A 13517-nucleotide genomic window follows, 5' to 3' on the forward strand; every position below is an offset into this window, starting at 1 on the left:
GTTCCTTGAGATTTTGAGCAATGTAATATATTATATATCAATTATTATTTTATGTAAAAAAATAGTTAGACCATTTAGTCTGAGATTTGATTAGTTCAACTGTCCCAATATGAAACCAGAACCAACTTTCGTTCATCAAGAAGGACTTCATTTCTTCTGATATTTTTCTAGGCAGGAGATTTATTCACATAAAGTGAAATACATTGTTGATTGGACAATGTCATTTCATCCATTTCGTCCTCATTGAAATAATTAAGAAAACTGTTTGGCTATTTACAGCAACTTATTATCAACTACAAATACGATATTTACAGTCCAATACATACTTTATTATTTTAAAATTTGATTTATGCAGTTTTTTATCTTTTATTATTTTACTTTAATTCATTTAATTATTGATTATTAGTTTTGGTATGTAATCTTTAAGTTTTTGGGCGACAATTTTCTCGACAATTTGGGCAACAATGTTAAACGAATTATTATATTAAAATGAATGAGAATTGACTTGAAAAATATTATTTTAGTTACAAGCTTTTAACGACACATATTTTTTATATAATATGCGTTTACTAGCATACACTAAAACCTGTTTTTTTGCTGATTTTTTCCAGCTAGGCTCTTATTTGTTTATTTCCACTTGTTGAAAGAATCTCTAAATGAAGTAAGGCTTCTCTGAATCGTTCAACAATAATCTGATATCATTGAAATTCTCCATTTTCCCTGGTATGTTATCTCCATATATCTATATTCTAGTGAAATAGTACCCCTTGATCTTCACTCATATCAACCAAATTCTCCGGAAAGTTGTTGAGCTGGGAATGAAGAAAATGTCCTGCCTATAGCATTATTTTGATGATCTATTTATAGTTAGGATCTAGGTCTTTCTGATTGCTTAAATACTTCTCTATGACCTTCTTAAAAGCAAGATATACTTTGGAACCATATATTTGAAGCAATCTTCATCTTTGGGAAGTGATTTTAGAAATTGCTTCATCAATCCCAACTTTATAAGCAGCGCTGATAAAAGAACTTTATGTGGAGATACCAATATTCCTTGAAAGGTGTTCTTTTAACTAACTTTAAGCTATTTCTGCGGCCAACTCATCTGGTCCTGATGAATTTGGTAAACAAGATGGGTTTATCAAGTTCCGAATTGTCCGAGAAACACGCATACATTTTTAAAACCGCCGTACTTTTGCTAACTACTTACAAGATCTTTGAGATTTCACGTTTATTTTTAGATATCTTATTTGTAACAATGTTCAAACAGATGTAGCCAGTACTATACAAGTAGTATAACGTGGTATTATATATATATATATATATATATATATATATATATATATATATATATATATTTATTAATTATTTTTAATATATATATATATTTATACAATTTATTTATTTGTTACAAGAGGAAAGCGAAAAAATAACAATGTCATAAATTAATAATTGATTTTTTGTAGATCTAAATATCTGGTAGTTGTTTTTAAACAGTTTTAAATGTAAATTTAAAAAAGACGACACTAATTTTAACCATTCTTCAAACAGATAACTTAAATATACAATATTTTTATGATTTTTATTTTTTATTAATATTATAAGGTTATCACTAGAGGTCTTCTATCCATCTTTCGTGACCTTACAGCTTCAGCTGCGATACTGCTTCCCGAATTTCACTTCCCACGTTTATTTTTAGATATCTTATTTGTTACAACGTTCAAACAGATGTAGCCAGTAGTATACAAGTAGTATAACGTGGTATTATATATATATATATATATATATATATATATATATATATATATATATATATATATATATATTTATTAATTATTTTTAATATATATATATTTATACAATTTATTTATTTGTTACAAGAGAAAAGCGAAAAAATAACACTGTCATAAATTAATAATTGATTTTTTGTAGATCTAAATATCTGGTAGTTGTTTTTTAACAGGTTTGAATATAAATTTTAAAAAGACGATTAATTTTAACCATTCTTCAAACAGATAACTTAAACATACAATATTTCTTATTGAGCTGTGAACCGGTCCTTTAAGGAAATTTATTTTTGATTATGGTTCTTTATATAAGGTTCTGTGTGTTTATATATTGTCATTATCAATACATAGCTGGAGCTTGGAGAGAGCCTCCAACCAATATGCTGCTGTTGGTGTCACAGGTGTGTCTTTTACCTAAAAGCTCGATTTCGCCATAAATGCCTACGAAAAATTCGTTTACCTTTCATTATTTTTTGATAGATTTATTTTAATGAAGCTAAAGCTTCTAAATTTAAAAATTATAGTATTGTTATTGGGAAAACCACTATGAAGGGTTGTAGTTTTAGGTCTAATAGAAAGAAGATGATGATAGAATAAGATAATTAGCTTGATAGAAATTGAACTTAGGTAGAAACTACGCATTAGATGGTGTTTACTGTGGGCAAAATAATATCTTGTTGAATTGACTGTTACACATTTCCTCAATACATTTGAATTAACTTTGATATATGACGGTTAAAATAAGCGATGTTCGTCAAATCTCAACATAAATAAATCATTCTGGGAAATTTTAGAGCAAAAGGAGTACATTTCCATCTCCAACATCATTGAAGCCATTGGCGGATATTTTGATACAATAATGGAATAACATTCAGACGAATTTATTCTTAGAATAATTGCAGCTGCTTTAAATGTAAATAGTAGCTCAATATCTTATTGTTGTCGTACATGTTGTTGATATTTTGTGCATCTCCTGTACAGTTTTGGATGTCACATGCGGGGAGATAATAATCCACAAGATATCCATAGTGGTTGTTCATTCAAGATATTGTTGTCAATCACTAATCTGGAATTGTTACAAGAGACTGTCACTGGCGAGAGGTTTAAATTGATGATTTTTTAAAATCTAAATTCAAGTATTTGAGCCTCAAAGATTTTAATATAGTGCTTGCAACAATGTTTTTTTATCTTGGTTTACCTATCGTAGAAGTGAAACCGTTCTAGTTGTCTTTGTTAGTGTTCTAGTCTCAAAATCCCTCAAGCTTTTAGAAAATAATTATTTCATCTGTTGCAGATCTTAGTCATAGATTCTCGAAGGGAGTCTCGTTGGAAATACGTCTCTGGTAAGTGTATCAGACTTTATTGTGTAACAAACATAGATTAATTAATGGTATCGATGCGCCATCGCTTGGTTTAAAAGCCGTCTGTCATCGTCTATTGGATGCACTCTATATCCCGTTAATTATGATCCAACGTAATTATATTGTCGTTAAAATTATGAACGGCCATAGCGAGATATTAACGTCAGATTATTATTTAAATTAAGGATTCTAGATTATTCTAGATACTGTAATGTTATTTTTTCATGATTTGTTCTAATCAAGCTTTATTCAGCTCTTTATATTTACTTCTTGAATATTGGCTTTGAAATTATTTATTGGTTTTAATTTCTAATCCCAAAAATTATGACCCAACATCATTATTTCGTTAGAATTGTGTACGTAGTCTTTTTTATTTATTTAATTATTATTTTTTAATTTAATTGATTCATTTATCAACAAAACTTGAATATAGAATATTTTTAAAAATTCTTTACTAGTTTTAACTGATGCATTTTGATTCTAATTTGTTTTAAATTATGCGGCTTTGTTAAATTTTGTTTGCTAACTAGCTATTTTCTGATTTGATGAATATTTATATAATTATAATCACTACATAGTATAAAACAAAGTCGCCTTTTCTGTCCCTATATCCCTATGTGCGCTTAAATCTTTAAAACTACGCAACGGATTTTGATGCGGTTTTTTTCAATAGATAGAGTGATTCAAGAGGAAGGTTCATATGTATAATACATGCATAATATACTGAGGCAACATTGCTAATTTTAGAGGTTTCTAACGTGATGTCGTAAATTAACCTATTTTTTAGGCTTATTTAGCAATTAGCAAAAACGCTGCCTAACCCTACGAGTTAGATCAAATTAATGTACTACAGTATTGTACACCATAAAAAGGTCTACAAAAAAGTCCGCGATGGTATATTTTTATCTTTTAGGGATAACCCACATTAACCATTTTTATTGTTTACTTTTTACGTGAGAAAATGGCTTATTTACGAAGCTATTTTAAGCAATACGGCATTAATCCTTATCGAATTAAGTACCTTAAATACAGTGTGCAATTAATATAGATCAATATGGTTCCTTACAGCATGTAAATTAAACAAATATTTTCGGAGATATTACAAATTTAAAATTTGCGTTTAAAAATGTGTAATGTTATAAAAATTGTATGAATTTAGATATTCCAAAGATAGCAGGAAATCTTCATAGTAAGTGTAGGGGAAGAGGAATTGTTTTACTCCAAATTTAATGCGTGCAGGCCAAGGGCAGTAATGAATGAACCAAAAATACTGGATCGATTTTAATCATGTTTTCATTGAGTGACATAGGCCTATATATTTTATGCCCGTTCAAAGTCGAAGCGGGCCGCTATGTTTTTATATACAACGTTCATATTTTTTCTGTAGTGTATTTAATTTAGTATCAGCATTGCACCCGTGCGAAGCCGGGGCGGGTCGCTAGTTTATATATATTTATAATATTGTGTTGCTAATAATTAACGTTATATGATGAAAAATTATATTATTTGCTTGCTAATTAGTTTTTTCTAATTTTATCAATATTCACCTGTTATAATCATTCAGCATTATTCTATATTAACATTTAAATTGTTCATTTATATTGTTATTTAATTTATATCGTTTATATTTTTATTGGCCGTATATATATTTATATTTGTTACGTCTGTAGTATAGTGTTTAACTATTATCTGTTTTGATGATAAGTTTTATAATCTTAATATTAATTTGATATTATATGAAGTTCAATCTTTCTTTCAATTATAATATTTCAGCATTATTCTATATTTACATTTTAATCATTTGTTTTTACTCTGGTTGTTATATTTTGATATATTTATATATGTTTTATTAAATTTATAGTTTAGTGTTGGTAAGTATATAATTAACGTTGTATGGTGAAAAATTATATAAAAATTTCCTAGTACTGGTTGTTCTTGTACACTGTTCTGTTTCAACAGTCACTATGGTATCGTGGTAGTAATTGCAACGGAATTATTTAAAATTATACTTCTAATGTGATATGGGAGATTTCTCCTAATGTAAGATCGAGTGTTTTAATTTATATTTTTCGATGAAAATCAGATATTTCCCCAGATCCTTGACTAGTGTCAAAATATTATAGTTCTTAAAACACGTAATATATATATATATATATATATATATATATATATATATATATATATATATATATATATATATATATATATATATATATATATATATATATATATATATATATTGATTTAATAATCCTAAATTATACAGCTTATAGAATAAGAATTTAGTGGAGTAGTAAAGTCGAAAAGATAGTTTCAGTCCTACCCAAAGTATCAAACATTTTTAATTTAATTGAAATATGGTGACAAAAAATCATTTTAATTAGAAAACTCATTTATAATATAATATAAGGTTATAAGTTCAAATATATCCTATTTAATAAAAATATAATTTAAAAGAACAATTTTGACGGATTTTACAAATTCAAAGCTTTAGAGTGATATTCTTGTAAATAAAATTGGCATTCAAAACCATTTTGTTGTACATTTAGTAACTGAAAAAGTCTGGTTTTCATGGGTCAAATAATACATTCATTAAGAACTAACGTGATTCTTAGCGAGTCTTTTGTTTCCTTCTTCGATTGTAGTGCTTTCAATCATTTCCAATTTGTATATACCGGGGTGTATTACTGTTTAATGCCATACCATGTTCTTTTTGTGGCAGTATATTGGTTTAAGAACTTAAAAATTAAAAATTTTATTATGTATTGGCATTTTAGAATTTCTTCGTATAGAAGCCAATAGTTTTCTATATATTACTGTCCTTCGGATATTTTAATTTTCGCATGTTCGATTCATTTCAATTTGACTTCTGACACCACAGTGTTCTGTTGTAAATCTAAATATTAAAAGAGATACTTATATATATATATATATATATATATATATATATATATATATTATCAAGATTCTTCAATATTGATGATTGTTATTTTATGGACATCTTTGATTGTCGAGTGTTTTTGTCTGATTATAAACTGATTGTAATAATTATATTATTATCCCTTGAAAACTGATTGTTTCTGGTCACTCGGTTCAAGTTTTTTTTTGGCAACCAAGAGTACCTATTGTAAATAAATGTCGAAATTAATGGTTCTCAAATATCCAAGATAAAGATATTTATACATATGTGTCGATAAATTATATTTCCACAGCAATTCAAAAATATTTTGTAGTTGTTCAGCAGAACTTTCTCTTTTGTATTATACAAAATAAAGAAAAGCTCCATTTACTAATATTGTCTTGTGGGCTCCTAATCCTCAGAGCTGGTATAGTCTTTTTTTATCACATTTTTATTAAATACGCTTAGTACAATCTTAATTGACAATTAATTTATTACTACTTTTCACTTACACTTCGTTTACACTTATTTCTTCATTTACTTACTTTTCGTTTACACTAAATATATACACGTTATATAAGTTCGTATGGTTTTGTTCGTTTCAATCTCCTGACATCCTGCGCGCTGTCCAGCAGTTGTATTGCTTCCACGTTAGTATGATTTAGTAATCTTCTTTCGTGTTTCAAGACGAAATATTGAATAACTTCGCAAATACATTTGATTTCCAGGTCATCGTGCAGTTCTTCATTAGATACAAAGCGATAGGCATTGGTAATCAATCGAACAACCTTGTTTTTACAGCATTGTATGACTAGTTCATTTGAATTTTTAGTGCAACCCCATATTTGCACCCCATAGGTCCAAATTGGCTTTATAATTGTATTATAGAACAACCTCTTTGATTTTAAATCAAGTTGAGAGTATCTTCCGACTAACCAGTATAGTTGTTTTATTTTGGTTCTAATGTGTTTTGCTTTTTGTCTAACATGTTTCCAATTTAATCTACCGTCAAGATGGATTCCAAGGTATTTAGCTGATTCTTCTTGAGGAATCGGGCATCCATTGAGTGATATAATTAAGTTTTTGTTATTTCGCCTCAATGCAAAATTAACGTGGACAGATTTGGAGCTATTAAGTTGAATTTTCCAATCTTTCGTCCATTTGTAGATTTTGTTGACTGCCATTTACACTTTTTTTATTGCCCTAGGCAGAGATATGTCTTTTGCTATAATAATTGTGTCATCAGCAAAGGTTCCAAGAAGTGTTTATTTTGTTGTTGGAATGTCAGCACTGTAGAGCAGATACAGCAAAGATCCTAAGACGCTACCTTGTGGAACTCCAGCCGAGATAGAAGTGGTATAGTGGCATACATTTTGTTACCACTTAAGAAAAAATCGTCTTGAAAAAGACGTGTAATAGAGTTTTGATCGTCATAAAAATTATAAATATATTATATTGCCTAGGTTAGGATATTTATTGAAAAATTCTTGAAAATTAAAATATAATTAATATAATAATTAAATAAGATTATGGAGGGAAGCTGAGCTAATTATTAATTTATTTTTTATGATCTATTATGGAAATTCAACATGTTTTGTCGGTATTAGAAAGAAATGATATTACTGCCAAGTACCTTTGAGCATTATAGTCACCGTTGATGTAAAAAAGAACATAATATAATTTTGTATGCGGACAACTTAATTGATATAAATTTGACAATATTATTAGGTTCTTACTGTGGGAATTTCTGTATCTGTTACTCGTTATTGCAGGTCTTTTTTGCTGGCGTACCCAACAATACGTCCTGAAATATGTTCGTTTAATATCGGTAGACATCTGTGGTAATAGTTTTATTCAGGATTAGTAACTCGTAATTCATTGGACCATACCGAAGACTTTATGGCCATCAATATTCCGATTCATTGTCGATTTGGATGTTTCTGCTGGGTTAATCCATGACTTTTGCGCTTGAGATTATTGTGGTAGAGCCACTTTTTATCGCTAGTCACAGTATGCTATAGAAAACTTCACACATTTGAGAACAGTTGATGCATCATTTGCTAAGCTGTTTGAAAGTTTTTTGAGAATTCGAGTGTTCAATACGTCTCTTGACTCATTATCTTTGAATGTTTTTGGTCTTCCGGGTTGTTATTGGCCATTGATATCAAAACACCATTTTTAAACAGTTGAAATGAAAGCCGACAATGGATAGATGGCTGACCAGCTTCACCATAGTTTCTATAAAATTAATTTTTGAGTGTTTTTTTACACACTATCATTTTATGTAGATACATTTCAAAATCAGTTAATTGGACAGTTAAATTAGGTTGCTTAACGGTTGTATTCAGGTTGATTTCAGTTATATAATACAACTATCCTGACATGTAGTAGATCACTTTAGTAAGTGATCTACTGTACAACTTTTAATTTAAATATTATCCTATGGGGATATCGCGCTGAATCAGTTTATTGGACACGTAATATGGGTCATCGACGATGATTATGGAGGATATCTATGTTAGATTTGCTAGTAGTACCCCACAGTTTAACACCATAGGTACAGATTGGCCTAGGTATTGACTTATACGGTAAAACTTTGTTATCCAATGATAAATTAGATTTAGACTCTATCAGCCTGTACATTTGGCTTAGTTTACGCCCAAGCTGTTTGCGTTTTGTAACTATACGTTTTTTTCCATGTCAAACATTGATTGAAATGCATTCCCAGATATTTACCGTCGTCTGTTTGCGGAAGTTCATGATTATTCAACTTTACTGAGGGACATGTTCTTCTACAAAAGGTGAATGTCACATGGTGGTAGATTTTATCTCATTTGCTTTGATACGCCTCGTTCTCAACCACAATTAGACTTTGTTAAGATGAAGTTGGAGGTTTGTCGTGGCTGATATTGGATCCTAGTGTGACGATTAATTTTATCAATTAAGACAAATTCACTTTAGTTGATCGTTCTTTTTATCTAATTTGAAAAATAACAGTAACAATGGGATGATATTACGAACGATTAACATTGTAATTCGTTTATTGGGGACTCTCAAATTATATACCTATTTTATTTCAACCTTATTTTCCTATATTGTTGTAACCAGACCCTTTTTATTCCCACATACCCACCTAAGAGTTCCATTTGGCTGATGGAAAGGTGATTTTCCGAGAGGAACTTTTCGGCGGTTTTTCCCTCCGTATTCCGTCGGATTTTAAGGTTTTCCTTTTTCGTAAATTTAATATGCTTTTCGTTCGTTTCGTACGCGCTCGGCGTTGGGGGAGGGGCCGGCAAAAAAATCTGTTATTTTGCCGCCGATTCTCGTAATTGCCTTATGAAATGCTTTTTCCGCGAGTTCGTACGTATTTGCGGGGGTTGACTTTTTTTTAAGAGAGGACGGAGAGGACAAAGTATTGGGTAAATATTTTGTACATTTCCGTGTCTCGAGTAAGCATTAATAAATAATATGAGACATTTTGGAGAAGGGAGAGATTACGTTTAATTTCTGAAATCCATTTGTGTTATTTTTCTTTGTCTAAAGCATTATAGTCCGTCCAAAATAGTAGCAGAAACATAATATCCAACTATATAGAAGTCGAGGAAGGCTTTAACCAAAGTTCAGATCTCACGTCAGGGATTCTGACATTGAGTGAAAACATAATAAGAAAAAAAGCAAAACCCAACGCATAGAGGCAGGCCCAGCGTTAGCAAACAAGAGAACACACTGGGAAGGATTTGCTTAAAAAGTGGAATAATCGAAATCAACTAAATGTATCACTTAAGACAGTTGAAAAATTAAATTTTGAAGCAGCTACTATATGAAAAATACTTCAATTATTAAAAGTACAATTAACGGAATTCATTATTCTAAAGGAATCGAAGAAATGGTAGATAAACAACGAAAGGTACGAAAAAAATGGCAACAAAATAGAATGCATGAAAATAAAAATAGTTTGAACAATAAAACACAAACGTTGAAAAGGGAAATACTGCAAATTAAAAGTAAATCCATAAATAACTATTAGGGAGATTTAATGACAGATGACAAGGAAACAGATAATTTCGTCTAGAAAGACACCAAATACTTAGACGATAATGTCAACGTGACGATAACAGTCCACCTATAAGAGACCCGCGTGAAAGTTGAATACGCAGCACTCAAGAAAAAGAGGAAGCATCGGCTGATCATCTCGAAAAAAATTTCAAACCAAATAAAACTGATATTGAGTATAATTTGGCTGACATAACAGGTCAATTGAAAAGTCCCCGGTCTACCTTAGTAAAATTATTTTTTTTCAAAATTAGTTTTTTTTATTCAACATAATTCCCTTCAAGGGTGATACATTGATTATAGCGACCCTCCAACTTTTTTTTTTCCTTCAAAATAGGCCTCAGTTTCGGCAATCAGCTCTTCATTCGAAGAACATTTCGAAGAGATCTGAGAACAGGAAATAGTTTTTGGTGGCCAGATCTGGAGAATACGGTGGATGAGAAAGCAATTCGAAGCCCAATTCATGGATTTTTGCCATCGTTTTCACTAACTTGTGACACGGTGCATTGTCTTGGTGAAGCTGGTGGTGTGATGGAGCCATGTTTCATCCATTGTCACATATCGACGCAAAAACTCGGGTTTATTCCTCTTGATCATCTTGAAACACTGCTCCGAATCATCAACTCGTCGTTGTTTTTGGTCAAAAGTGAGCTTACGCGGCAGCCACTTTGCACAGAGCTTTCTCATATCCAAATATTCGTGAATGGTATGATGTACACGTTCAGTTGATATCTTTAGAGTGTTTGCTATTTTATTCACTTTTAATTTACGGTCATTCAAAAGCATTTTATCGATTTTTTAAATGTTTTCGTCGGTAACAACTTCTTTTGGGCGTCCGCTGCGTTCACCGTCTTCGGTGCTCATTTAACCACGCCTAAACTTAGCATACCAATACTTGATGGTTGATTTTCCTGGGGCAGTGTACTGAAACTCGGCATCAAGCCAAGTTTTTGCTTCAACTGTATTTTTTCGCTTTAAAAAGCAATATTTTAGCAACACGGGAAATTCCTTTTTATCAAATGCTATAATTCATAAACTAATGATCCGACAGTTGTTAAATTTATACACGCATCTTTTGAGGGTTAGGGTTAACTAAAAGACATATGGACTTAATTCTTCTAGTAGCGCAATCTATGTGTCAGGTCAGGGACTTATCTATTGACCTGTGAAATATATATAGGATTTTTTTTAATATCAATCATTAAATTGTCGGAAGTAGCAAGTAATATTGTAGATTTCACAATTATGAATCCTACTGAAATTCCTAATAAAAAGTATCCAACAACAATAAATTGATTTAATTTAATCAATTAAAATTCTTATATAATACATAATAAACTAACTTACTTTCTGAGGTGATGTCGTGGTCAATTAGCGACTGGTTTGAGAGATTCCTTAAAAAATTGACCTCTTCGTGGAACAGGTAGAATGACTGTGCAGCGTTGATGGCGTAATAAATCTGAAAAAGGAACAAAAATGAAAGATGTGCGGTTTTATGGCGTAGCTATTAGAATAACTGTTATTTAACAACGAATGGAAGAACCACCAGTTGAAGGACCAAATGCATATTATGGGGAATTTATTTTAAAAATCTATGTTTGGTTTTCCAAATATATAAAGCATTGTTATATGTTTTATTTCGGACTTTTTTGTCTGGAGTAAGAAAATGCTTGCCTTTTTTAAATTAAATATAATTAATTAAAATTATATTTTATCTGGATCAAAAATTATGTTTTCTTATTTTTAAATTTTGTTTCTCAAAATTTGTTTATTTCCCATCAATTCCTCTCGATGCCTTTTAAAGTGGCAAATACATATTTTCAAAGAAAAGAAGTGATCAATTCAACGGCAGTTTATTTGTTTGTTTTCTTTTTTTTCTGCATTTTAAAATTAAATCTTTATGATACGATTTTTTAAATTTTAAATAATTATACTTTACAGCTAATAAGACAAACAAATATTAGCAAAATTAATATTATTCGTCCTCTTAGTCTCTTCCTATGAGTTATCCTTACGGGACAGACGATCTTGTGAGGGTTACTGTTTGTCGACTTATTATTCAGTATTAAAACGGGCAAACAAGGGTCCCGTAGGGCTGAATTGTTTAAGATTCTTTGAAGAGCTGTTGTTCTTGTCTTTGCCGCTGTTAATTCAGCATCACTTTAATGAAGAGTTGTGTTTTATAGCAAAAGTTATTTGTTTATTTGATCCATCAACGGATTTAGTAGAATTATCGTTGATTTATATCGTTTACTGTGCGCTGAAAAGAGAATCATTTTCAGGTAATTGATGTATTGTAATGAGAAAACGTTGTGTATTGCTTTTTAATTACTTCATATTATATTCACTCTGTCTTTGCTGATCTTGTTAATTTATAACGTTTCATTACGAAATGTGATACATCTTTTATATTTATCTACGCTTTATTTATTTATCTTTTTATTTTGAATTTTGTTTTGGGATTAATAATGGTTATTATCTAAATTAAAGTCAATGACAACACATAATCTAAAGAGGAAACTTTGTTAGAATTGATACAAGCTGTTTACAAATCATATATTTTTCTTAGTATTTTTTTTGTTTCAGGACTTTACTTTATTATAAATCGTGAAATTTTTTATCTTGTCATTACTAGCATCATTTATTTAAGTGGCAGTAACATCAGAGAAATTGTGGTTCAGTGTTCGAAATCATAATCATATGTCAACAAATTAGGTTTCTGAAAAAGTGTAATATGCTTTAAAAATACAGTAAGTTCGTTGCTGTATATATAAGTATACGTTGGCTGTAAACAACACATTATTTTGAATAGAGTGTAATATAATAGAAAGATGTATGATAATACAGTAAATAATGATTGAATGTTCTTATTATAGTCGAAATAGTTTATTATTCTGTTGGAAATAATAATCATATCTTGGCAAATTAGGAGGGTCAAGAACTGAAATATGTTTAACAGTAAGGGTGATGCTCTATACTCCCTAAAGCGTAATATTATATAAAGGTGCATCATTATAGAGTAAATTGTGAATGAATGGTAAATTATAGTGAAAATAGTGTATAAGTGTATGTTGGCTGTGTACATCATATTATTTTGAAATAAAGAGTAATATAATAGAAAGGTGAATCATAATAAAGTAAATTATGATTCAATGCCTTATTATAGTAAAAATAGGTATTTTTGTTATTTCTACTCTTTCTACGATAATTTGACTTCTGAAGACTATAGATCTATACAAAACTAATGATTGAGGCTTTTCTATTGCATTTTCTTCCTAGTTTATGCTTCTTATTTCATCAACATTGTCTTTTATTTTCAGATTATTTTATATATCTATGTACATATATATTTTATATTATTCTAGTTCTTTATATTATAACGGCCAGCTTTGTATTAGTTTTTCTCACGTAGAATCT

At 29.8% G+C, this 13517-nt stretch overlaps 1 protein-coding gene and 1 long non-coding RNA gene across 2 annotated transcripts in view; one reads left to right on the top strand and one right to left on the bottom strand.

Annotated features, from left to right (window-relative positions):
• LOC143203564 (uncharacterized) overlaps positions 1-13517 on the top strand; it is a 509963-nt gene that overhangs the window by 13231 nt on the left and 483215 nt on the right. Inside the window, exon 2 of the long non-coding RNA XR_013007372.1 lies at positions 3082-3130. This is a non-coding gene — a long non-coding RNA (uncharacterized LOC143203564). The remainder of the gene's footprint in view (positions 1-3081; positions 3131-13517) is intronic.
• LOC143203562 (uncharacterized) overlaps positions 1-13517 on the bottom strand; it is a 275686-nt gene that overhangs the window by 13207 nt on the left and 248962 nt on the right. The window contains exon 3 of the mRNA XM_076415769.1: positions 11448-11559. Coding sequence (XP_076271884.1) covers positions 11448-11559 — 112 coding nt within the window. The remainder of the gene's footprint in view (positions 1-11447; positions 11560-13517) is intronic.

The sequence above is a fragment of the Rhynchophorus ferrugineus genome, unplaced genomic scaffold (genome assembly GCF_030347505.1).
Source record: "Rhynchophorus ferrugineus isolate W39M unplaced genomic scaffold, kcgeb_rfMv2 rfM10, whole genome shotgun sequence".
NCBI classification, from domain to species: Eukaryota; Metazoa; Arthropoda; class Insecta; order Coleoptera; family Curculionidae; genus Rhynchophorus; species Rhynchophorus ferrugineus.